The sequence below is a fragment of the Zonotrichia leucophrys genome, chromosome 18 (genome assembly GCF_028769735.1).
Source record: "Zonotrichia leucophrys gambelii isolate GWCS_2022_RI chromosome 18, RI_Zleu_2.0, whole genome shotgun sequence".
Classification (NCBI taxonomy): domain Eukaryota; kingdom Metazoa; phylum Chordata; class Aves; order Passeriformes; family Passerellidae; genus Zonotrichia; species Zonotrichia leucophrys.
In genome coordinates, this window is record NC_088187.1 from 10,907,502 (window position 1) to 10,930,117 (window position 22,616).

Here is a 22,616-nt window from a genome sequence, read left to right on the forward strand (position 1 = left end):
GGGGACAAAGGGACACGGAGCAATCCCAGCTTGGGATTGTCCCAGGAACTGGGAAGGAGCACTGGGAATCCTCAGGGGGAGCTGGAGCAGGGATGGGGAACCTTGGGGACATTCTGGGGACAAAGGGACAGGGAGCAATCCCAGCTTGGGATTGTCCCAGGAACATGGGGAGGATCTGCTGCCACCAGCAGCCCCTCAGAGCCTGAGCAGAGCGGGTGAGGTGGGATCAGCTCCCAGGAACAGGAACAGCCTCCAGCTGTGCCAGGGAGGCTCCCGGTGGATGTTCCAAAATTCCTGCCCTGAGGAGCCTCCAGGCACTGCCAGGGGCTGCCCAGGCCAATGGGGGAGTCCCAATCCCTCAGGAAGGAGCACAGGTGGCTCTTCTCCACCAGGTCTGCTTTGGTCTCAGGTTGGACGTGATGCTCCTGGAGTTCCTTCCCAACGTTTTTATGGAGCCGCAGAGAGAGGGAGAGCCGCTCCAAGCAGGAGCAGTTTGGTACCTGGAATTCTCTGCCTGCTCCCACGATCCCAGCCAGGCTCCAGGAGCTTCCCAGCAGCCTGGGGAGGAGCACAAAGGCAGGGCCGAGCTGGGTTTGTGTCACTGTTTGCTCAGTGACACGGGCGCTGCAGGGCACAGAGGTTTAAATGCCACGGCCAAGGTCACACGGGACACCCGGGAGCTTCCAGCCGCTGCCCCATCAGCCAGGGAAGGGACACGGCCTCAAACCCCACAGCAAATGTCAGATAAACCCCCCAAAATCACCACACAGGGCACAGGTAAAATGATGAACCCCAAGAGCCAAACCTGACTGAGACAGAGACAGAAAATCCCAATTCCTGCCACGCCAGCATTGGGATGGGCTCAGTTTTTAATACTTGAACCACTTAAAAGGAGCCTTAAAGCTAAAAAGTGGCTAAAAGTGAGCTCCCAAAACCACCGCAAAGCAGACAGGTAAAATGATGAACCTCAAGGAGCTAAACCTGCTCAATGGGACAAGAACACAGAAAATCGCAATTCCTGCCACGCCAGCATCTGGATGGGCTCAGTGTTTGATCCTAAAGCCACTCAAAATGCTAAAAAGTGCCTAAAAGTGAGCTCTCATAATCACCACAAAGGGGACAGGTAAAGTGATGAACCTCAAGAACCAAACCTGCTCCTCAATGAGACAGAGACAAAACATCCCAATTCCTGCCAAATTCCTTTTAAAAGGAACTTAAAAGGAACCTTTAAGCTAAAAAGTCCCTAAAAATGGGTTCGACTGGGGAGATAAATCCATTTTGTGAACCCACCAAGGTGCCTCAGCCCCCACCTCTGAGGAAGAGGCAGCAGCAGCCCCGGGCTGAGCTCTGAGCTGTGCTCGGAGGAGGAGGAGGGCAGTGATTTAGTGTCTGTCCCTTTCCCTCCCCACACTCCTTGCCTCCCGCACAAGGATCCATTGAGAGGCTGCAGAACAAACGTTCCCTTATGCAGCTCCAAAAACCTCGCGGCTCGGTTTGTGTGAGGCAGCTGCCCCGGAGCTCGCTGTGGTTACTCATTAACCGCGGCTCCCAGGGCACGGGAAGGAGGAATCAACTTAATAGGCACTAAAAAAAAAAGCAGAAAAAAAAAAAAAAGAAAACAAACCAGCAATGAAAATAAATACATCAGGTGTCCTGGAAAAGGACGTGGAAAAAACAGGTGGCTCTGGAAGTGGGGTGGGCTGAGGGAGCAGGGGGACAATGGCACCGAGGGAAATGTGTGGGGACAAAAGGGGACGAATTTAAAGGGAAGGGAACACAGAGGGGACAGAGAGGCGCTTGTGCTCCACAGAGAGGGGTTTCTGTGCCCGGGATCCGCTGCCCACCCCAGCCATTCCCTGCTCCCGCCCCGGCGTTTCCCAGGAGAATGAGGCGCTGCGGGGGCTGGGGGCGGTTTCCAGGTGTCACTCCCTGTCCCCGGCCAGGAGAGTGACCTGTCCCTGCAGGACAGGCTGGGGCTGCTCCCTGGATCCCCACCCTGCATCCCAAAGGTCAGGAGAGGAGCTTCCTCCAGCCCCAGCGGATTCAGGTGCTGCCCGGGCCATCACCACGTCCTTCAATGCTCCTCCACCATCCCTTCCATGGAAAACACATCCCCTGGGTGCCTTCATCCCCCACCTCCCCCAGATGGGGAGTTTGGGGAGAAAGGTGTCCCTGGAATTACACAAGAGGTTGGAAAAGCCCCCCAAGATCACCCAGTCCAACCTCCCTGAGCACTGCCAATGCCACCACTGCCCCTGTCCCCAAGTGCCACTTCCACACGGTTTTCAGTCCCTGCAGGGATGGGGTCTCCACCTGTGCCAGGGCAGGACAGCCCTTCCCATGGAGTCTTTCCCAATCTCCAACCTCAGCCTCCACTGAGGCTGTTTCCCATTGTGCCAGCATTTCTTACCTGGGACAGGAGCCCAGGTTACAAATCATGGGACAAAGGGAAACACCTTCAGGATTTGTGCAGCCCCTGGGCTCACCTGCTGCATGGACAGGGTGGTGTCACAGACACATTTTATAAAAAATCCTTTCCTTAGGATCTTTTCTCCTGAGAAGCTGAGAAGCTTCAGCTTCCCCATATTTTGCTGCCTTGGAATCTGATTTGGAGAACTGTTTACCCAGCATGCGAAATTGTTTTTACTTGATATCCAATGACAGCAACCTGTGTCAAAGCTATGAGCAGCCACAAGATTTTATTATCGTTCTTTTTAATTCCTTGCAAGCCTTCTGATTAAATCCTTTCTTCTATTCTTTTAGTATAGTTCTAATATATCATTTTCTTTTAATATAATTTATGCCATAAAATAATAAATAATTTCTGAAACGTGGAGTCAAGGTTCTCATCTCTCCCCTCATCCTGGCACCCCTGTGAACACCACCACAGTGTGGGGTCCAGCCTGTGTCCCCAAGGTGGAGACACCTCCCTGCCAGCCCTGGCCCCACAGGAGAGGGAATTGCAGACACCTCCATGAGATCCCGAGGGAGAACCACAATTAGAGCTGGAATAAAAATCTCAGTATTGCTGGGACCAGGATAGTGAGCTCCCTGCCAGGCCAGGGAACAGGTACCTGGTGCTGGAGCTTTTGTGGGATGAGGAACATCTGGAGCTCGGAGGCACAAGGCAGCCTTTGTGCAGCTGGGAAAGGCCGTGCCAGAAGGCAGCGCTTGTTTGGGACAGCTTCAGCAGAGGGGGAGGGAAAGGGGAAAAGAGCAGAGGGAAGGAATCTCAGCCTCTCCTTGGACAATTCCCACCTTCCCCGGCATCCCCTTCCCCGTGGGAATCCCTGTAAGCAGCACTGGGTGTATTAAATACACCTGTCCTGGCTGTATTAAATAATCAAATCAAATCATTTGGATTCCTTTTGACTCTGGAAGGGCCATCATTCCCTCCTGGCTGGCGGCATTCCAGATGTTTCCCTGCTGGGATTATCAGATATCCTGAGCTGAGAAGGGTTGATCAACTGTAATCCCAAGGGTTGGGATCCATCCCTAAGGAATATCCCGGGCAGAGGGAGCTTGGGAAAACCAGAGCTGAGGATTCCTGTGGAGGCTCCCGATGTTTCTCCTCATGGGCTCTCATCCTGCCGAGCACAGACAACCCTGGAAACCGGAATTTGGGAATTTTACACCTCTCATGGGGTCTCATCCTGCTGAGCACAGACAACCCTGGAAACCGGAATTTGGGAATTTTACACCTCTCATGGGATCTCATCCTGCTGAGCACAGGCAACCCTGGAAACCGGAATTTGGGAATTTCACACCCCTCTGGAGCCACGGGAGCTCGGGATATGCAGGGTTTTTCTGGGCTTTGGTCACCTTCTTAGAGGGAAAAACGTCTCCAATGGAATTGGAATGTTCCAATGGTGGCAGAGGCCATGGGTTGGGAGCTGGGGTCCATGAGAGAACTGGAGCTCACTGGGAGCTCTCCCCACTCCTATCCTGGGGACAGGGACCTCATCCCGGCTCATCCCAGGCTCTGCTCCAGCACAGCCAAATCTCCCAGCGCTCCATGGATCCAAAAAGAGCTGGAGCTGCTGCTGGCTGAGCCAGGGGAGGAAAAATCCCCAAATCCCCCCAAAATCCCCCAAATCCCTTTGTCTCTTCCACCCACCCGAGCTGCAGAGCAATTACGGAGCCCCCGGGGGTTTCACAGCAATCACAGGGGCCTCTCCTGCTGACACTTAATTTGTTTAATGACTCGGAGGCCCCGGGGGGCTCCTCGGTGTCAGCATTCATCTCCCTGCTCTCCTAAGGATTTTATCTCCACCCAGAACTGCGCGGATTTGGTGAAATCCTCGCCAAGACAAGATTTAAGAGATGTCCCCCAAATTCCCAGGGCTTTCTGACCTCCAGGGACACACCAGCAATGCTGGATTCGGGGAAAGGACCTGCAGATCCTCCTGGATTTGTGTCCATCCACCAGCAGAGATGAGCTGGGAAAAATTAGACCAGGAAAAATGAAAGGAAAAAGCCAAATGTGTTGTGAGAGGTGATTTGTGTTTGAAATCCAACCTCACTCCTGCCAGCCTGGCCTGAAACATCAGGGTGGGAGGAACTGGAGTCTAAACCTTGGGAAAGAAAGGGGAACAAAAAGAGTTGGGAATGCTCATGGTGATGGTGTGTCCTGCACAGAGTGGGGGAGCAGCACTGGAATGGCAGAATGGGGGGTTCAGTGGGATTGGGGTCATGGAGGAGATGGGGGGCTCCAATGGGATTGGGGTCCAATAGAAGATTGGGGCCCCAATGGAGGCAGATATCCCAGAGGAGTTGGGATCCTAGAAGAGATGGGATCCTGGAGAAGTTGGGGGTCCTGGCAGAGGTGGGATCCTGGAGGAGATGGGAGTTCCAGTGGAGTTGGGATCCTGGTAGAGGTGAAGGTCCTGGGGGAACTGGGGGTCCCAGTGAAGTTGGGATCCTGGAAGAGAAGGGGTTCCTGATGGAGGTTGGGGTTCCCTGGAGGATCTGGGGGTCCCTGGAGGAGCTGGGGGGTCCCTGAAGGAACTGGGGGTCCCTGGAGGAGCTGGGGGTCCCCAGGACACCCCAGGCTTTGGGACACCCCCACCCCAGCCGTTAGCAGCACCTCCCTCCATTGTTTCCCAAGCCGTGTTTTCCCTATGACCTCATCTTGCCTTGGCTCCTGCGGGTGATTTTATGGCAGGGAAATGATTCTGCAGCCGAAGGAGAGCAGATCCAGGGCTCTCTGCCCCCCCAGCCCGGGTTTGTTTCTGCTCCAGCTCAGGGATCGTGTGAGCCGAGCTGGGAGCTCCGGTCAGGAACGTTTTCCTGCAAGAACACGAGAGGCACCAGCCAGAGGTTGAAACAATTCCCCCCCAGGAACCAGCCCCGGACACAAAAGCTTTTCAGTTATCATCAGCATTTTGTAAGATTATATTAAAATAAACCTTCAGGCTCCATTTCCTGCTCTGGAGATCCCCCTGGTAGGATTATGAGGCACAAGAAACACTTCCCAGAAATCTCCAGCAAGGCTGTAGCAGGAATGTGTTCCCCCTGCTCTCACACAAACCCTGCACGCTGTAAAAGCCTCAGAACAAGAAATGAGGCACTAAAATGGGAGCTGGGCCAGCTGCAGATCCCACAGGGGGGATTTTCCCTCTTTTCCCATTAGGAACAACCCTGTGGGTTGAAGAAGTGGAGTTGGAACAATGGGATTTCATTGTTCCTTCTGGGACCGATGGGATTTCACCTTTCCCACCTCACACAGCTCCTAAGGAAGCACATAGAGAACATCCCCCTGAGGTGGCACAGTGAAAATGAAGGATTTTAGGTAAAAGAACCAGGAGAAAGGGAAGCAGGAGCTCATCCATGAGCTGCAATCCCAGGAATCCAGCAGGGACACCAGCACGGAGCTGTTCAAGGGCTGGTTGACCAAGCAAGACTAAACAAACCTGCTGAGGGAGAGGCAATAAATACCTGGAAAATAACTGGAATTAAATTAAAACTTGGGATTGTTCAGCCTGGAAAAGAGTCTGGAGAGAGCTCAGAGCCCCTTGCAGGGCCTGAAGGGGCTCCAGGAGAGTTGGAGAGGGACTGGGGACAAGGGATGGAGGGGCAGGACACAGGGAATGGCTTTAAATGCCCCCAGAGGGCAGGGATGGATGGGATATTGGGAATTGGGAATTCCTGGCTGGGATGGAATTCTGGAAGTGCCTGGATCCCTGGCAGTGCCCAAGGCCAGGCTGGACAGGACTTGGAGCACCCTGGGACAATGGAAGGTGTCCCTGCCCATGGCATGGTGGCACCGGATGGGATTTAAGGTCCCTCCCAACCCAAACCATTCCGGGATTCTCCAAAATCTCCTCTCCAAACTCAATAACCCCACACACAACATCTGCCCTGGCAAAAGCACACCCTGAGCCCAAATCCCCTGCGTTCCCTGCACTCCCCAGGGCCAGGATGGCACAGAATGGAGGAACCTCCGGGGGGATTTGGGGGCACGGGAGGGCTGTGAGGGGCCAGGGGAGCATCGGGAGGCTTCAATTGCGGCGCGGCTGCCAAGCCCAACAAAGCCACGCACAAAGAATGGAAATCATTGATTCTGTGTGCAGCTCGGGATTGCTGCCGTGCTGAGGGAAGGGTGAAGGGTGGGAGGTGAAATCCATCCCTGTGTGCTGCCATGCCAAGGGAGGGGTGGTGTCGCAGACATCTTTTATGGAAAATCCTTTCCTTGGGATTTTTCCTCCTGAGAAGCTGGGAGGCCTCAGGAACAAAATGCAAACAATGGTTATCTGCTGCTGTGGAATGCAACAGGTGCATCTGGGATTGGTCTCATGTGGTTGTTTCTAATTAATGGCCAATCACAGTCAGCTGGCTTGGACAGAGAGCTGAGCCACAAACCTTTGTTATCATTCCTTCTTATTCTATTCTTAGCTTAGCTGGCCTTCTGATGAAACCTTTTCTTCTATTCTTTTAGTATAGTTTTAATATAATATATATCATAAAATAATAAATCAAGCCTTCTGAAACATGGAGTCAGATCCTCGTCTCTTCCCCAGCCCAAGAACCCCTGTGAGCACGGTCACAGGGCGGGAGGTGAAATCCATCCCTGTGTGCAGGTCGGGATCGCTGCCGTGCCAGGGAAGGGCGGGAGGTGAAATCCAAATCCATCCCATCCCACCCCGTCGGTGACTCAGGTGCCGCGATCCGCCCCGGGCGCGCATCTCGCCCCGTGAGCGGCTCCAGCCGCGCTCGCTCGCCGCGGGGCTCATAATGGGATTATTGTTCCCTTTGCGTGCAAAGCCTCGCTCGGGGTTGGTGTCCCCGCCCTGCCCTGCAAACCGCAGCCGCCTGCGCCTTCCCAGCCCCCGGCACGGCACGGGCAGCCCGGCCCCGCTCGTTCCTGGCATCCCCGGAGCCGTTCCTGCGCCCTGAGTCACCGCAGGGTGAGCGGAGCACCGGGAACGGCCGGGAGGGACACAGGGGACACCCAGACCCACAGGGGACATCCAGACCCACAGGGGACATCCAGCCCTACAGCGACCATCACAGGGGACACCCAGACCCACAGGGGACATCCAGCCCTACAGGGACCATCACAGGGATCATCCAACCCTATAGGGATCATCCAGATCCACAGGGATCATCACAGGAATCATCCAGTCCAACCCCTGCCCAGACACTCCAATAAAGGAAAGAGGGAAAAGGGGGAAAGGGAAGGGAAGGGAAGGGAAGGGAAGGGAAGGGAAGGGAAGGGAAGGGAAGGGAAGGAGGGAAGGGAAGGGAAGGGAAGGGAAGGGAAGGGAAGGGAAGGGAAGGGAAGGGAAGGGAAGGGAAGGGAAGGGAAGGGAAGGGAAGGGAGGGAGGGAAGGGAAGGGAAGGGAAGGGAAGGGAAGGGAAGGGAAGGGAAGGGAAGGGAACTGGGCATTGCACACCCCATGAATCCCTGGATGAACACAGCCCCTGCTCCCAGCTACCAGCACCCTCTCCATCCTCCACTTGGGATCAATTCAAACCAAGCCCAGCTCATCCCTCCTGGCTCCAGAGGAGTTTCCCTGGGGATTCCTCCACCACCACCTCCTCAGCAGCCACTGATGGTGCTGATCCCAGGCAGCCCCTCTGTGATTTGGCCTCTGAAACACCAAAAAAACAAACCCAGAATAAAAGCAGGAGAATGCACCCAGCCCTGCATTCCTGGGCTTTTCCACAGCCACGGTGCCTGGCCCAGCCCTGGGAGCAGCAGAGCAGCTCCAGTGCCAAGCACAGCCACCCCCGGGGCTGGGAGGAACTCCGGGATTTCCCAGCATTTCCCCATTATTTTCCTTTTCTCTGGTCACCCCGTTCATCAGCAGGGCTTGGAAAACCCCCAGACATCCAAAAAACAGCAGCGAAGAGGCCACAGATACAGGCTGGGGGTTGGGGTGGGAAAAGAGAAAAAGGAAAAAAGGAAAGAAAAAGAAAAAAAAAGAAAAAGGGGAAGGAAGGAAGGGAAGGAAGAGGAGGAAGGGAGAAGGGAAGGGAAGGGAAGGGAAGGGAAGGAGAGGAGGGAAGGGAAGGGAGAGGGAAGGGAAGGGAAGGAGGAAGGGAAGGGAAGGGAAGGGAAGGGAAGGGAAGGGAAGGGAAGGGAAGGGAAGGGAAGGGAAGGAAGAGAAGAGAAGAGAAGAGAAGAGAAGAGAAGAGAAGAGAAGAGAAGAGAAGAGAAGAGAAGAGAAGAGAAGAGAAGAGAAGAGAAGAGAAGAGAAGAGAAGAGAAGAGAAGAGAAGAGAAGAGAAGAGAAGAGAAGAGAAGAGAAGAGAAGAGAAGAGAAAAGAGAAAAAAGATTTACCCAGGATGGAACTGCCTTTCCTTGGCTTTTCCCTTCTTTTCCAAACCCCAAGGAAGCTTTCCCAGCCAAGAGAGGACCTTGGAAAGCCAGGAGCAGTGAGGATGGAGGAAGGAAACCCAGCAGAGTGGAGGGAGGAGGATCCAATCCGTGGATTTATGGCATGGAAACAACTCCGTGCAAACTCCATTTCCCATTTATTGGAAGCAATCACAGTTAAAAGGTCAAATCCATCAGCAAACAGGAGCTTTGGATCATCCAGAGGGACACACAAAGGAAATCCATCCCAAAAAACAAGGACTGAACAAAATGGAGAGCTCAGATTATTCCAGCCTGTTCCCTTTGGGGGGACTCAAGGGGGACCCAGGACATCCCAGCCCCAGTTCCAGAGGGATTGAGCAGCCAGGTGATCCAAATAATCCCACAGGAGGGTTTGGGGAAGCTCTTTGTGCTGCAGATTGGAGCGAGGGGTTGCTGGGATTTGCAGCATCCCCCAAGGCTGGCACGGGGATGGGCAGGATTCACCCCTCAGCCTGCCCAATCCAGGATTGGGGATCAATCCTCACTGCTCAGGAAAAGCCATTCCACAAGAAATGCTTGGGATTGGGGATCAATCCTCACCTCTCAGGAAAAGCCATTCCACAAGAAAAGCTTGGGATTGGGGATCAATCCTCACTGCTCAGGAAAAGCCATTCCACAAGAAAAGCTTGGGATTGGGGATCAATCCTCACCGCTCAGGAAGAGCCATTCCACAAGAAATGCTTGGGAAGCAGCAGGAGAAGAGGCAGGAATGTCCATGCATGGTTCTGTCCATGAATGGTTCTGAATTATCTCCAGTGGGATAATTAATTCATCCCGAGGGATTAATTCATTAATTCATCCTGGAATGCCCCAGTGCTCCTGCCCTTCCTGCAGGTGAGCAGGAGAACCCTGGCTTGGCCCTTCAGGGAGCTCTGATTGCTGGAAGCAGCAGCTGAAATCCAGAATCCCTTGGGCAGCCCAGACAGCTCCACATGGAATGCATGGAAAACACTCAAATCCTCCTTTTTTGGGGGTTTTTCCTAGAGAAAACCCCAGAACATCGGAGCAGTGCCCCTCTGAGACACATTCAGGAAAAAATGACATTTCCCTCTTGCAGAGATCCCAAGAAAATTCATCTTTATTTGCCTGGACTATCTCCAGGCATCCAAAGCAATCCCTGCAGCGTTCCTGAGGAGCAGCAGGGTGTGGAAGACCTGTGATCCCATGGCTCATCACAGTCCCAATGCCTTCAACCTTCCCAAAAAAGGGTGCAACTCCACTCTCCATAAGGAGATTTCTCCATTTCAAGACCCCAGACCAGCCTCCACACGGGGCAGGGAATTCCCAACCTCTGCCAGAACAGAGAGGATCAAAATCCCAAATTCCCTGGAGAAACCAGCCCAGCATTCATCCAACGCCCCTCCCAAGAGGAAAACCAAACCAGGATCTGGGAGGACCCACCCGTATTTGTGCTTGGAAACCATCGCCGGGAACTCAGAGGGGAGGGGGAGATGCAAAATCAGAGGAAATCAACACCAAACCAGATCCCAAAATTCTATGTACAGCTCCAGTCCCGGGCTGTGCGCGGCTCCGATCCCGCGGCGCGGGGCTCTGCTGTGTCCTCTGGCCATGCAGCTCTGCCCTAGCCCAGCCCCACGTCCAGGGACATCATCACCACAAAGCCCAGGATGGAGGTCCAGGATGCCAACTTGCCGTTGCCACTGCAGGGAGAAGGGAGAAATGTTGGAGCAGGGAATGTTGGAGCAGGGAATGTTGGAGCAGGGAATGTCCCATCCCAGCCCCGATGATCCTGAGCCCTCCTGCCCATGGGGAGGGACCTCAGCAATCCCTTGGCTGCATCCTGACCCCCCAGGATCCCAAACCCCATCTCCACGGGATAATTTTCCCCTTTTCTCTCAGTTTTCTGCCTGGAGGATTCCCAGCCCCTCTATCCAGGCAAGGAGCAGAGCCCATCTCTGTCACAGACACATTTTATGAAAAATTCTTTTTTCTAGGATTTTTTCTCCTGAGAAGCTGGGAGGCCTCAGGAACAAAATGTAAGCAATTATTATCTGCTGCTGTGGAATGCAACATGTGCATCTGTGATTGGTCCATGTGATTGTTTCTAATTAATGGCAAATCACAGTCTGGCTGTGTCAGACTCGCTGGCCAGTCACAAGATTTTATTATCATTCCATTCCTTTCCTTTCAAGCCTTCTGATGAAATCTTTTCTTCTATTCTTTTAGTATAGTTTTAATATAGTATATATAATAAAATAATAAATCAGCTTTCAGAAACATGGAGCCAGATCCTCATCTCTTCCCTCATCCTGGGACCCTGCAATCACTCCACATCTCCACTTCCCAGGCTTGGCTGGGTGTTTAAATCCCCTCTGCTCCCAAACTCCCTCTTCCCACGGACGCTCCTTGTTCCCAGGGGTGACTGGGACCCTCGCACAGGTGAGGGGGGGTCTCACCTGGTCTGTGCCTCGGGGATGATGTCGTCCATCACCACGTAGACCATGGCTCCAGCGGCGAACCCCAGCGCGTAGGGCAGGAGCGGCTCCGCCAGCACCACGGCAAAGGCGCCCAGGAGCCCGGCCAGGGGCTCCACCATCCCGCTCAGCTGCCCATACCTGCCAGACAAACAGCCACAACAGCGCTGGAGAGCTGGGGCAGGGCTGGCACAGCCATCCCAAAGGGATCAGGGGGCTCACGCCACCCCATCCCTGCCGTGTCCCTGTTCCCGGTGACCCGGGGGAGCCGGACACTGCCACACCTGGATTATGGTGACAGGAAAGGGTTTGACGGAACAATTGTGACAATTTCCCAGCTGAGTTTCCCAGGCAGGATCTGATTCCTGCCCCCAGCAGCTCTGTGGGAGTTGGGGATCCAGCTCCCAGGCAGAGGGAACATTTCCAATCAGCGCAACTCAATCCCAGCCTGGCCCCAGCCTCAAGCAGGATAAAGCCACATCCTGCCCACTCCTTTTTCTTTTCCACCCCTCTGGACCATGGGAAATCCCTTCCCAGCACTGAAGGAGGTGGGTGGGAGGAAAGGAAAACAAAACTTTGGAGCAGTTTGGGAGCCTCCCCCGCCCTCCATCCATCACCCAGAGCAGGGCAGGGGCAGGAACGCAGCTCCTGCTCCCAGGGTTTGTGCCCTTGGCTTTTGCACCTCTGGGAAAAGGGAAAAAATAGAGGTGGGGTTGAAATGCAGCCTGAAGGGAAAGAAAAATGAGGTGGCATAATAATAATAATAATAATAATAATAATAATAATAATAATAATAATAATAATAATAATAATAGTAATAATAATAGTAGTAAAGGAGAGCAGGATCTGGAGCTCAGCACAGCACTGAAATGGGATGTGGTGATTGCTGGGATCAGGGATTGATCCCTGGGATGTGGTGATGGTTGGGATCAGGGATTCAGGGCATGGGATTCAGGGATCATGGGATGGGGTGACCTGTTGGGATCAGGGATTGATCTCTGGGATATGGTGATGGTTGGGATCAGGGATTCATCTCTGGGATATGGTGATGGTTGGGATCAGGGATCATCTCTGGGATATGGTGATGGTTGGGATCAGGGATGCATCCCCTGGGATCCAGGATCTGGGATCTGAGCCTGGAGGCTGTGGAAGGAGCAGGACAGTGCTGGAGAGCTGCAGCAGCACAGGGAACACAGCAGACCCAGAGCAATCCCATCCCACGGGCTCCGTCCCATGGATGTGGGGAGGATCAGAGGCACGAGGGGCTGCTGCAGGCTCCTTTCCCTGGAGCACAGCTCACCAGAACGCTTTCCAGGTGGAAAATCCAGCGCCACGCAGGGGCAGGCTGACAGCCAGGCCCTCTGGGAAGTTCTGGATGCCAATCCCAATGGCTAAATTCCTAAAAAAAGCACAAATAGATCAATTTATTTATGTTAGGGGCAAAGCTCAGCCTGGGATAAACTGCTGGGAAAAAGGGACACGATTAAAGATTCAGTGGAAATGCTCCCAGCCCCAGTGCCCAGATTTAACAGGATCCCAGCAAATTCCATCCCCCAGAGCTTGTCCTGGGAGGCTCTGGAGGGATTCCAGCCCAAGGATTCCCTCTTTTTCTGCTTTCCCTCTCTTTCTGCTTTCCTTTTTTTTTTTTTGCTTTCCCTCTTTTTTGCTCTCCCTCTTTTCCCCCTTTTGCATCCCATGGAAAGGGAACACTTTGGAAATTCCAGCATCAAACTCAGCAGAGGGGAGAGCGGGGCTGTGCACCAGTCATGGAATCCCAGACTCCTGGAACGCTTTGGGTGGGAAGGGATTTTAAATCCCATCCCATCCCAGCCCCTGGCACGGCAGGGACACCTCCAGCTATGCCAGGCTGCTCCAGCCCGGCCTTGGGCACTGCCAGGGATGCAGGGGCAGCCCCAGCTGCTCTGGGAATTCCATCCCAGGGCATCCCCACCCTGCCAGGGAAGGATTTTGTACTCACAGGGAAGAATTGGGTTTTTGCTGGGGCTGTGCATGGCTGGCACATCCACCTCCCTCCCTTCCACCCCTGCAGGAGTTTGGGATTTTGGGGGAACATTTCAGGCACCAAAAAGGGTTCGTGTTTGTGCCATGGGCTCCCCACACATCCCTGTCCCACCCTGTGAGCATTTCTCCAATGTCTCCACCTTCCTGGGCTCTGTTGGTGGCACTGGGGGACACCAAGAGTGGGAGCACCCTGGGGGGCTCCAGCAGGGGGGGTTTGGGCTCTGAGTGACCCCCAGAGCCTCTCCCAGCTCAGTCCTGCTCTGCCAACAGCTGCAGCTCCCTCTTTACACCCCCTCGTTTCCTGTGAGTAAAATAAGCCCGGTGAGAAAAAACCTCTCGGGGTTGTTTAAACTTCTCCCAGGGTTTCCAGAGCAGGGGAGGGGAAGGGAGGGAGGCTCTGGGCTTTCCCTGGGCAGGACAGGCCATTACAATCACAAACATTATTCCAGCGAAGAGAGGGAGGACGGAGGGGGAAAACCATCCCTGCCGGCAAACACTGCAGCCGCTGTCTGCGCTCTGGGGTTGGGTTTTTTCCCCTCCTTCCCTGGCTCAGCACAAAGCAGCGATTGCTGCTCCTGGCCACGACAAATGAGCGGGCAGGGAGCTGTGAATGGAGGGGTCTGTGTGGACAGCGTGGGGAGCTCCCCCCATCCCGGTCCCAGCGGGAATTGGGACCCCCAGGCTGACCCCCGAGGGGCAGGAGGGACACTTCATCCTGCCCCAAAGGATATTCCATCCCAAAGCATGTGCTGTCCCAAGGGATGGAATATCCTTTGGGATATTTCCACCCCAAAGGACTGCACATCCAAAGGGACAGTCCTGTCCCAAGGGACACCCTGTCCCAAAGGATGCTCCATCCCAAGGGATTCTCCATCTCAAGGGACATCCTATCCCAAGGGATACTTCCAGCCCAAGGGGTATCCTGTCCCAAAGGACACTCCATCCCAAGGGAAATTTCCATCCCAAAGGATATCCTCCCGGGAACACCCATCCCAAAGGGTATTCCTGTCCCAAAGGACACTCCATCCCAGAGATACTCCATCCCAAGGGAAATTTCCATCCCAAAGGATATCCCCATCTCAAGGGACACTCCATCCCAGGGGATTTCCTTCCCAAAGGACACTCCATCCCAAAGATATCCCATCCAAGGGAAATTCCCATCCCAAGGCAATCCCATCCCAGGGACACTCCATCCCAAGGGGTATCCTGTCCCAAAGGACACTCCATCCCAGAGATACTCCATCCCAAAGGATATCCCCATCTCAGGGAACACTCCATCCCAAGGGACACTCCCATCCCAGGGGACACTCCATCCCAAGGGGTATCCTGTCCCAAAGGACACTCCATCCCAGAGATACTCCATCCCAAGGGAAATTTCCATCCCAAAGGATACTCCATCCCAAAGGATATCCCCATCCCAGGGAACACTCCATCCCAAGGGATATCCTATCCCGAGCCGACACTCCATCCCCAGGGCCATCCCCTCCCTCGGGCGGGCTCAGCTCACACCTTCCTTCCCCCGCGGCAGCCCCGCGGCAGCAGCAGCGATCAAAGCCGCCTTGTGTCACTGTGTCATTGTGCCCGGGGAACAAAGGCGCCTTTTGACGGGAATAGGTGCGGACTCTTGGAAGGCTTCCCCCGGCTGCTGCTGCTGCAGCGAGGGAATACATTGATAAAAACACAGCACAGGGACACCCGGGTGGCACAGGGACACGGGGGACAGCCATGAGCCACCACGAAAATCCATGGAGTGAAGGGTTTGGGGTCCCAAAGAGAGGAGAAGAAAGGTGGGGAAAGGGGTACAGAGGTGGGGGACTCAGATCCCATCTGGTCGGATTTTTGCCACCCCAAGGATGCGGCACTGGGTGCTCTGGGCTGGTGACAAGGTGGGGACAGGCACAGGTTGGACCTTGGAGAGCTTTTCCAACCTCGGTGATGCTGGGATTCTGTGCATGGGGCAGGACAACCTGCAGCTCATCCCCAACCTACAAACCTCAGCTGGTCCCACAGAAACACATCCAGGGAAAAATCCCACCAGACTCAGCCTGGGGATGTGCCACAGTGTCCCCAGGCTCTGTCACAGCACAGAAATGTCCCCTGGGTGATTCCTCCACGTGTCTACAACACCCTCAGTGTCCTTGGAAGCACCAAGCACCCGACACACACTGGATGTGTTGCCTTTCCCAGCTCTGCCTCAACTTCCCCGTCTGTAAAACCAGGTTGGTGACAGCCATGGGAAAACCACATCCCCTAAAACTGCCCCAAACTGGACACAGAACCCCCAGAGCTCTGCCCTGCCCTTGGCCCATCCTGCCATGCAGCAGAGCCCAGTTTTTGGGGAAGAAAAGGTGAATCCACGCCCTATGTTGGGGTTCCCCATGGAACATCCCAGGCTGGAGCTGCTGCCCCCCTCTGCTGCCAACTGCTCCGGCTCCACGCTGAGAAACTCCAAGTTCACTTGCAAAAAGGAAAAAAAAAAAAAAAAAGTTGGCATCTCTGCATATTTGCAAGGTCAAGGCACAGAAAGCCTTCTATAAGCCTAAAGCCTTGTTTTCAAGGGCCCATTCTTTGAGGGAGTGATTATGAAAGCAGGCTACATATTCTTAACAAGCCCCTTTTCACTCGGGCTTTCAGTTCCCCGCGGTGGAGAATGTGCATGTGTATTCTTGCATGGCAGCCCTTCCATACTGTTGGGATTGTTATCGGTGCCTGAAAGGAGCGATTGTTTGGGGCTGCTGCGATTGCATCACGGCCGCCCCCGGGCCGCCCGCAGAGGTGTTTGATCAGGGCTGCAGGTGGGAAGGAGCTCACGGGGCCCTTTCCCCGGACCTGCCCTACCTGTTGGACCCTGTTCCAAACAGCTGCTCCCCTGTTAGGCCGGGTTCTACACAGCTGCTCCTCTGTTAGACCCTGTTCTACACAGCTGTTCCCCCCTCTTCTTCCACAGAGCTGCTTCTTCCTTCTGCTCCTCTGTTAGACCCTGTTCCACACAAGTTAAACACCCAGCTTCTCCCTCCCTGTTCCCCCTGTTAGAACCTGTTCCACACAGTGTCCGTTAGACCCGTCTACAAGTTCTCCTCTGTTTACCCCCGTTCATACAGCTGCTTCCACTGTTAGGCCGTTCTACACAAATCTACTTCCCTTACTCCTGTTAACCTGTTCTACCGCTTCCTTTAACCTGTTAGACCCTGTTCACACAGCTGTCCTTCCCTGTTGCCCTCTTCTTCCACAAGCTGCTCTTCCTCTGCTCCTCTGTTAGACCCTGTTCCACACAAGTTTAACACCCAGCTTCTCCTTACCTGTTCCCCCTGTTGGAACCTGTTCCAAGCAGCTGCTCCCCTGTTAAACCCTGTTCTACACAGCTGTTCCTTCCCTGTTCTCCCCTGTTAAACCCTGTCCACACAAGTTTACCCCAGCTTCCTTACCTGTTCTCCTCATATAAACCCTGTCCATACAGTCTCCCTGTTAAACCATGTTCTACACAGCTGCTCCTTTTAGACCCTTTTACAACTGCTCCTCTGTTTAACCCCATTCCATACAGCTGCTTCCCTGTTAGGCCCTGTTCCACACAACTTCTACTTCCCTCTACTCCCCTGTTAAACCCTGTTCTACACAGCTGCTTCCCTGTTAAACCTTGTTAGACCCTGTTCTACACAGCTGTTCCTTCCCTTTTTCCCCCTGTTTAACCTTGTTCCACACAGGTTTACACCAGCTTTCCTTTCCTTTGCTCCCCTGTTAGACCTGTTTCACACAAGTTTAACCAGTTCTCCTTTCCCGTTCCTGTTAATCTGTTCTACAGCTGCTTCCTGTTAGGCCTTTCCACACTTCTTACTTCCCTCCCCTTTTAACCTGTTCTACCAGCTGCTCCCCTTTTAAACCTTGTTAGACCCGTTCTACCACGGCTTCAGAGCCGATCTGTGAGCGAGACCCTCAGTGTCTGTGCCCGATGGCTCCTATTCGTCCCCATGATAAACACTAGCAACGTTTTGCCTGGTTTCAATCTCCCCACATTAATCAAACCTTTTTTTTTCCTTTTCTTCCTTTTTTCCCCCTTTTTTTTCTTGTCTTTTTTCCTTTTTTTTTCTCTTTTTCCTCCTTTATTTTTTCCTTTATTTTTCCCTTTTTTTTCTTTACTTTTCCCTTTATTTTTTCCTTTTTTCCCTTTATTTTTTCCTCTTTTTTTCCTTTTTTTTCCCTTTTTTTCCCCTTTTTCTTTATTTCCCTTTTTTTTTCCTTTTTTTCCTTCATTTTTCCTTTTTTTCCTTTATTTTTCCTTTTTCCTTTTTTTCCTTTTTTCCCTTTTTTTCCCTTTATTTTTTCCTTTTTTCCCTTTATTTTTTCCTCTTTTTTTTTTCTTTTTTTCTTTTATTTCCCCTTCATTTTTTCTTTTTTCCTCTTTTTTTCCTCAATTTCCCCTTTTTTCCTTTATTTTTTCCTCTTTTTTTCCTTTTTTTTTTTCCTTTTTTTCCCCTTTTTCCCCAGCTGACAGACCCAGCGTGGGAGGCACAGTCTGTCCCGTGCAATAACATTTTCCAAGCCCTGCGAGGCCGGGGCTCCTCTGCTGGACAGGAAACAAATCCGTGGGCACAGCAGATCCCAGCATGAATGGAACCCATTGTGCGGGCTGGAGGAACATCCCCAGCACATCCAGGGGGGAATAATTCTGTTTCCATCCCTGCCCTGCTCACTCCTGCTCCTTTCCCCTCTGTCCCAACTGAGATTTCATGCAGGAAATTGAGCATGGGGGTGGATGGGCCATGGGAACCCACACCAGGCTGAGCTGGGCATTCCCAAGGTAAATCTGCCCCATCAAAAATCTGAATTTCCCCTGCACCCACAGAGAGCCTGGAGCAAACCTGTTCCCATTGGAAATGTGAAGGATTTTTAGGAAAAAATCCTCAGGAAGCAGCAAAGCTCTGTAGGAATCAGATTTGGGTTTTGTGTGCTCGCACAGGGATGGGCTCCTGCAGACAGAAACGGCTCCTGGGGGTTGGGAGGGGCGGATTTGGGAGATGCAGATTTGGGATTAGGGAGATGCAGATTCAGGATTTCGGAGATGTACATTTGAGATTTGGGAGGGGAAGATTTGGGGTTTGGGAGATGTCGATTTAGGATTTGGGCGATGCAGATTCAGGACTCGGGAGATGCAGATTCAGGATTCGGGAGGTGCCGATTTGGGATTTTGGAGATGCTGATTTGGGATTTGGGAGATGTCGATTTAGGATTTGGGAGATGCAGATTCAGGATTCAGGAGATGCAGATTCAGGATTCGGGAGGGGAAGATTTGGGATTTGGGAGATGTCGATTTAGGATTTGGGAGATGCAGATTCAGGATTCGGGAGGTGCCGATTTGGGATTTCGGAGATGCCGATTTAGGATTTGGGAGGGGAAGATTTGGGATTTGGAAGATGCAGATTCAGGAGCAGAAATGCCAGGACTCAGGAATACCAGGATGCCAAGAGCACCAGGATCCTTCCCTGCCACCAGTTCCAGAATCCTGTGGATTTGGAAGGTGGAGATTCAGGATTTGGGAGGGGCAGATTCAGGATTTGGGAGGGGCAGATTCAGGATTTGCCTGTCCCCTGTGTGTCCCTTTCCAATCCCGCCCATGCTGCTCCCAGCAGCTCCAGCTCCATCTGGTTCCCATTCCCATTCCCGTTCCCATTCCCATTCCCGTTCCCATCCCCATCCCCATTCCCGTTCCCATTCCCGGCCTCTCCGTGTGTTCTCCCCACGTGTGAAAATCCCGCCCGGGGGCTCTGATCCCGCCGCAGCTCCCGGAGCATCCCGGGCGCAGGAGCGGAGCCGAACACCCGGTGGCAGCAAAGAAACGCAGGAGAATCCCGGGAAGGGCCGGGAGGGGAATCCCGAGATGGATGGAGAATCCCGGGATCCTGGGTGATGGACAGGATGGGAATCCCGGGATCCTGGATGATGGACAGGATGGGAATCCCGGGATCCTGGATGATGGACAAGATGGGAATCCCGGGATCCTGGATGATGGACAGGATGGGAATCCCGGGATCCTGGATGATGGACAGGATGGGAATCCCGGGATCCTGGATGATGGACAGGATGGGAATCCTGGGGTCCTGGAGGAGCTGGGATGATGGGCAGGGTGGGAATGTCCCAAAGGCAGCAGAGCTGCAAAAAAATGAGATTTTGGATGTGCTGGATCAGCTCAGGCATCCTGGGAATGCCTGGGATCTGGGAGGGTGCTGGGATTCCTCATCCTCCCCAGGATCCTGGGATTCTCCATCATCTGGGATCCTGGGCAGGATGGAGAATCCTGGGATCCTGGATGATGGACAGGATGGGAATCCCGGGATCCTGGATGATGGACAAGATGGGAATCCCGGGATCCTGGATGATGGACAGGATGGGAATCCCGGGATCCTGGATGATGGACAGAATGGAGAATCCCGGGTCCTGGGTGATGGACAGGATGGAGAATCCCGGGGTCCTGGATGATGGACAGGATGGGAATCCTGGGATCCTGGATGAGCTGGGGTGATGGCAGGGTGGGAATGTCGGGATCCTGGACAGGATGGAGAATCCTGGGATCCTGGAGGAGCTGGGATGATGGGCAGGATGGAGAATCCCAGGATCCTGGGCAAGACTGGAATCCTGAGATCCTAGACGAACTGGGATCAGCCTGGATGGACCCAAAATCTGCCTGGAGAGGTGCAAAATGAGCCTGGATCCATCCTAAATCAGCAGGATTCTCTATCCTGCCCAGGATCCTGGATGATGGAGAATCCCAGGATCCTGGGCAGGATGAGGAATCCCAGCACCCTCCCAGATCCCAGGCATTCCCAGGATGCCTGAGCTGATCCAGCACATCCAAAATCTCATTTTTTTGCAGCTCTGCTGCCTTTGTGAAGAGCCTTTTATTGCCAGAGCTGAGGGGAGCAGGGAGTAAAGCTGGAGGATCCTGCTCTTTACTCCCAGGGAGTAAAGCTGGAGGATCCTGCTCTTTAATCCCAGGGAGTAAAGCTGGAGGATCCTGCTCTTTACTCCCAGGGAGTAAAGCTGGAGGATCCTGCTCTTTACTCCCAGGGTGTAAAACTGGAGGATCCTGCTCTTTACTCCCAGGGAGTAAAGCTGGAGGATCCTCCTCTCTACTCCCAGGGAGTAAAGCTGGAGTATCCTGCTCTTTACTCCCAGGGAGTAAAGCTGGAGGATCCTGCTCTCTACTCCCAGGGAGTAAAGCTGGAGGATCCTGCTCTCTACTCCCAGGGTGTAAAGCTGGAGGATCCTGCTCTTTACTCCCAGGGTGTAAAACTGGAGGATCCTGCTCTTTACTCCCAGGGTGTAAAGCTGGAGGATCCTGCTCTTCTCCCTGGGCTCTGGGATGGGACAGGGAATAGGAATGGAAGGTTTGGGATGTGCCTCTGTGGGGCACAGCTTGAGCATGGACAGAGAAAGGGCTGGACAGCCTGGATGGACCCAAAATCAGCCTGGATGGACCCAAAATCAGCCTGGATGGACCCAAAATCCGCCTGGATGGACCCAAAATCCGCCTGGATGGACCCAAAATCCGCCTGGATGGACCCAAAATCCACCTGGATGGACCCAAAATCCGCCTGGATGGACCCAAAATCCGCCTGGATGGACCCAAAATCCGCCTGGATGGACCCCAAATCAGCTGTGGGACCCCACAGATCCTTCAGCAGGAATCATGGAATGGTTTGGGATGGAAAGGACCTCAAAGATCCACCCAGGGACCCCTCCCAAGCTGCCCCAGGGCCCTCCCCACCTTCACCGGGAGGAATTTCTCCCCAAAACCGATCCCATTCTCCTCGGGAGCCAGAACAGCCTCAAATCCCAGGGAAAAGCAGAAGCCGGGCGGAGCCAGCAGGAGCTGCCGTGAGCAGGGCGGCCACCGAGAGGAGCCAAAGCCCCGGCAGCTCCCGCAGCCCAGCCCCGGCTCTGTCACCCCTTCCTCCCGTTCCTCCGGGCTCATTTTCCCTTCCTCCCGTTCCTCCGGGCTCATTTTCCCTTCCTCCCGTTCCTCCAGCTCCACTCCAGATTTATTTTCCCATCCTCTTGTTTCTCCATTTCTGCTCCACGTTTATTATCCTTTCTTCCCATTTTTTCCAGCTCCATTTCAGGTTTATCATCCCTTCCTCCCATTTACCCAGGTTCATTATCCCTTCCTCCCATTTCTCCAGGTTTATTTTCCCTTCCTCCCATTTTTTTCCAGCTCCACTTCAGGTTTATTTTCCCTTCCTCCCATTTCTCCAGTTCTGCTCCAGGTTTATTTTCCTTTGCTCCCATTTCTTCCAGCTCCACTTCAGGTTTATCATCCCTTCCTCCCATTTCTCCAGGTTTGTTTCCCCTTCCTTCCGTTTCTCCAGCTCTGCTCCAGGTCTATCATCCTTTCCTCCCATTTTTCCAGCTCTGTTCCAGGTCTATCATCCTTTCCTCCCATTTTTCCAGCTCCACTCCAGGTTTATCACCCTTTCCTCCCATTTCTCCAGGTTTATTTTCCCTTCCTCCCCTTTCTCCAGTTCTGCTCCAGGTTTATTTTCCTTTTCTCCCATTTCTTCCAGTTCCACTTCAGGTTTATCATCCCTTCCTCCCATTTCTCCAGGTTCATTATCCCTTCCTCCCATTTCTCCAGGTTTGTTTCCCCTTCCTCCCGTTTCTCCAGCTCCACTCCAGGTCTATCATCCTTTCCTCCCATTTTTCCAGCTCTGTTCCAGGTTTATCATCCTTTCCTCCCATTTTTCCAGCTCCACTCCAGGTCTATCATCCTTTCCTCCCATTTTTCCAGCTCCACTCCAGGTTTATTTTCCCTTTAACAGGAGCAGGGAGGGGATGGACACCCCAAAACCCCCTCCTGAGGGCCAGCAGCACCCACGGGTGCCTCTCCAAAGGAACCCACCAAAAGCAGGACCAGCTCTTACCTGGCACTCTGGAACGTGGCAGACGCGGATTTGCCAACGGCTCCAAAGCCAACTCCCACTGCCAGGCCCTCTGAAACGGCAGGGAAAAACCAGTAAGGACCAGTAAGGACCAGTGAGGTGCAGCCCTGTGGGGTGGTGGCGTTTGCAGGGGTACCAGGGTGAGGGGAGAGATGAGAATCTTGAAGGCTCATTTATTATTTTATGATATATATATTATATTAAAAGAAAATTATCTACTAAAGCTGTACTAAAAGAATAAGGAAGGGAAAAGGGAAAAGGGAAAAGGGAAAAGGGAAAAGGGAAAAGGGAAAAGGGAAAAGGGAAAAGGGAAAGGAAGGGAAGGGAAAGGAAAGGAAAGGAAGGGAAAGGAAAGGAAAGGAAAGG

General features: G+C 53.3%; 1 protein-coding gene across 2 annotated transcripts in view; it reads right to left on the reverse strand.

Moving 5' to 3' along the window:
- Positions 1–8,960: 8,960 nt before the first annotated feature.
- Positions 8,961–22,616, reverse strand: part of SLC39A11 (solute carrier family 39 member 11) — a 77,999-nt gene continuing 64,343 nt past the window's right edge. For both annotated transcript variants that reach the window (XM_064728658.1, XM_064728656.1), the window contains exons 7-10: positions 22,233–22,302; positions 12,599–12,697; positions 11,281–11,439; positions 8,961–10,524 (exon numbers count right to left, since the gene is read on the reverse strand). In XM_064728658.1, coding sequence (XP_064584728.1) covers positions 10,446–10,524; positions 11,281–11,439; positions 12,599–12,697; positions 22,233–22,302 — 407 coding nt within the window. In that variant the 3' untranslated portion in view covers positions 8,961–10,445. The remainder of the gene's footprint in view (positions 10,525–11,280; positions 11,440–12,598; positions 12,698–22,232; positions 22,303–22,616) is intronic.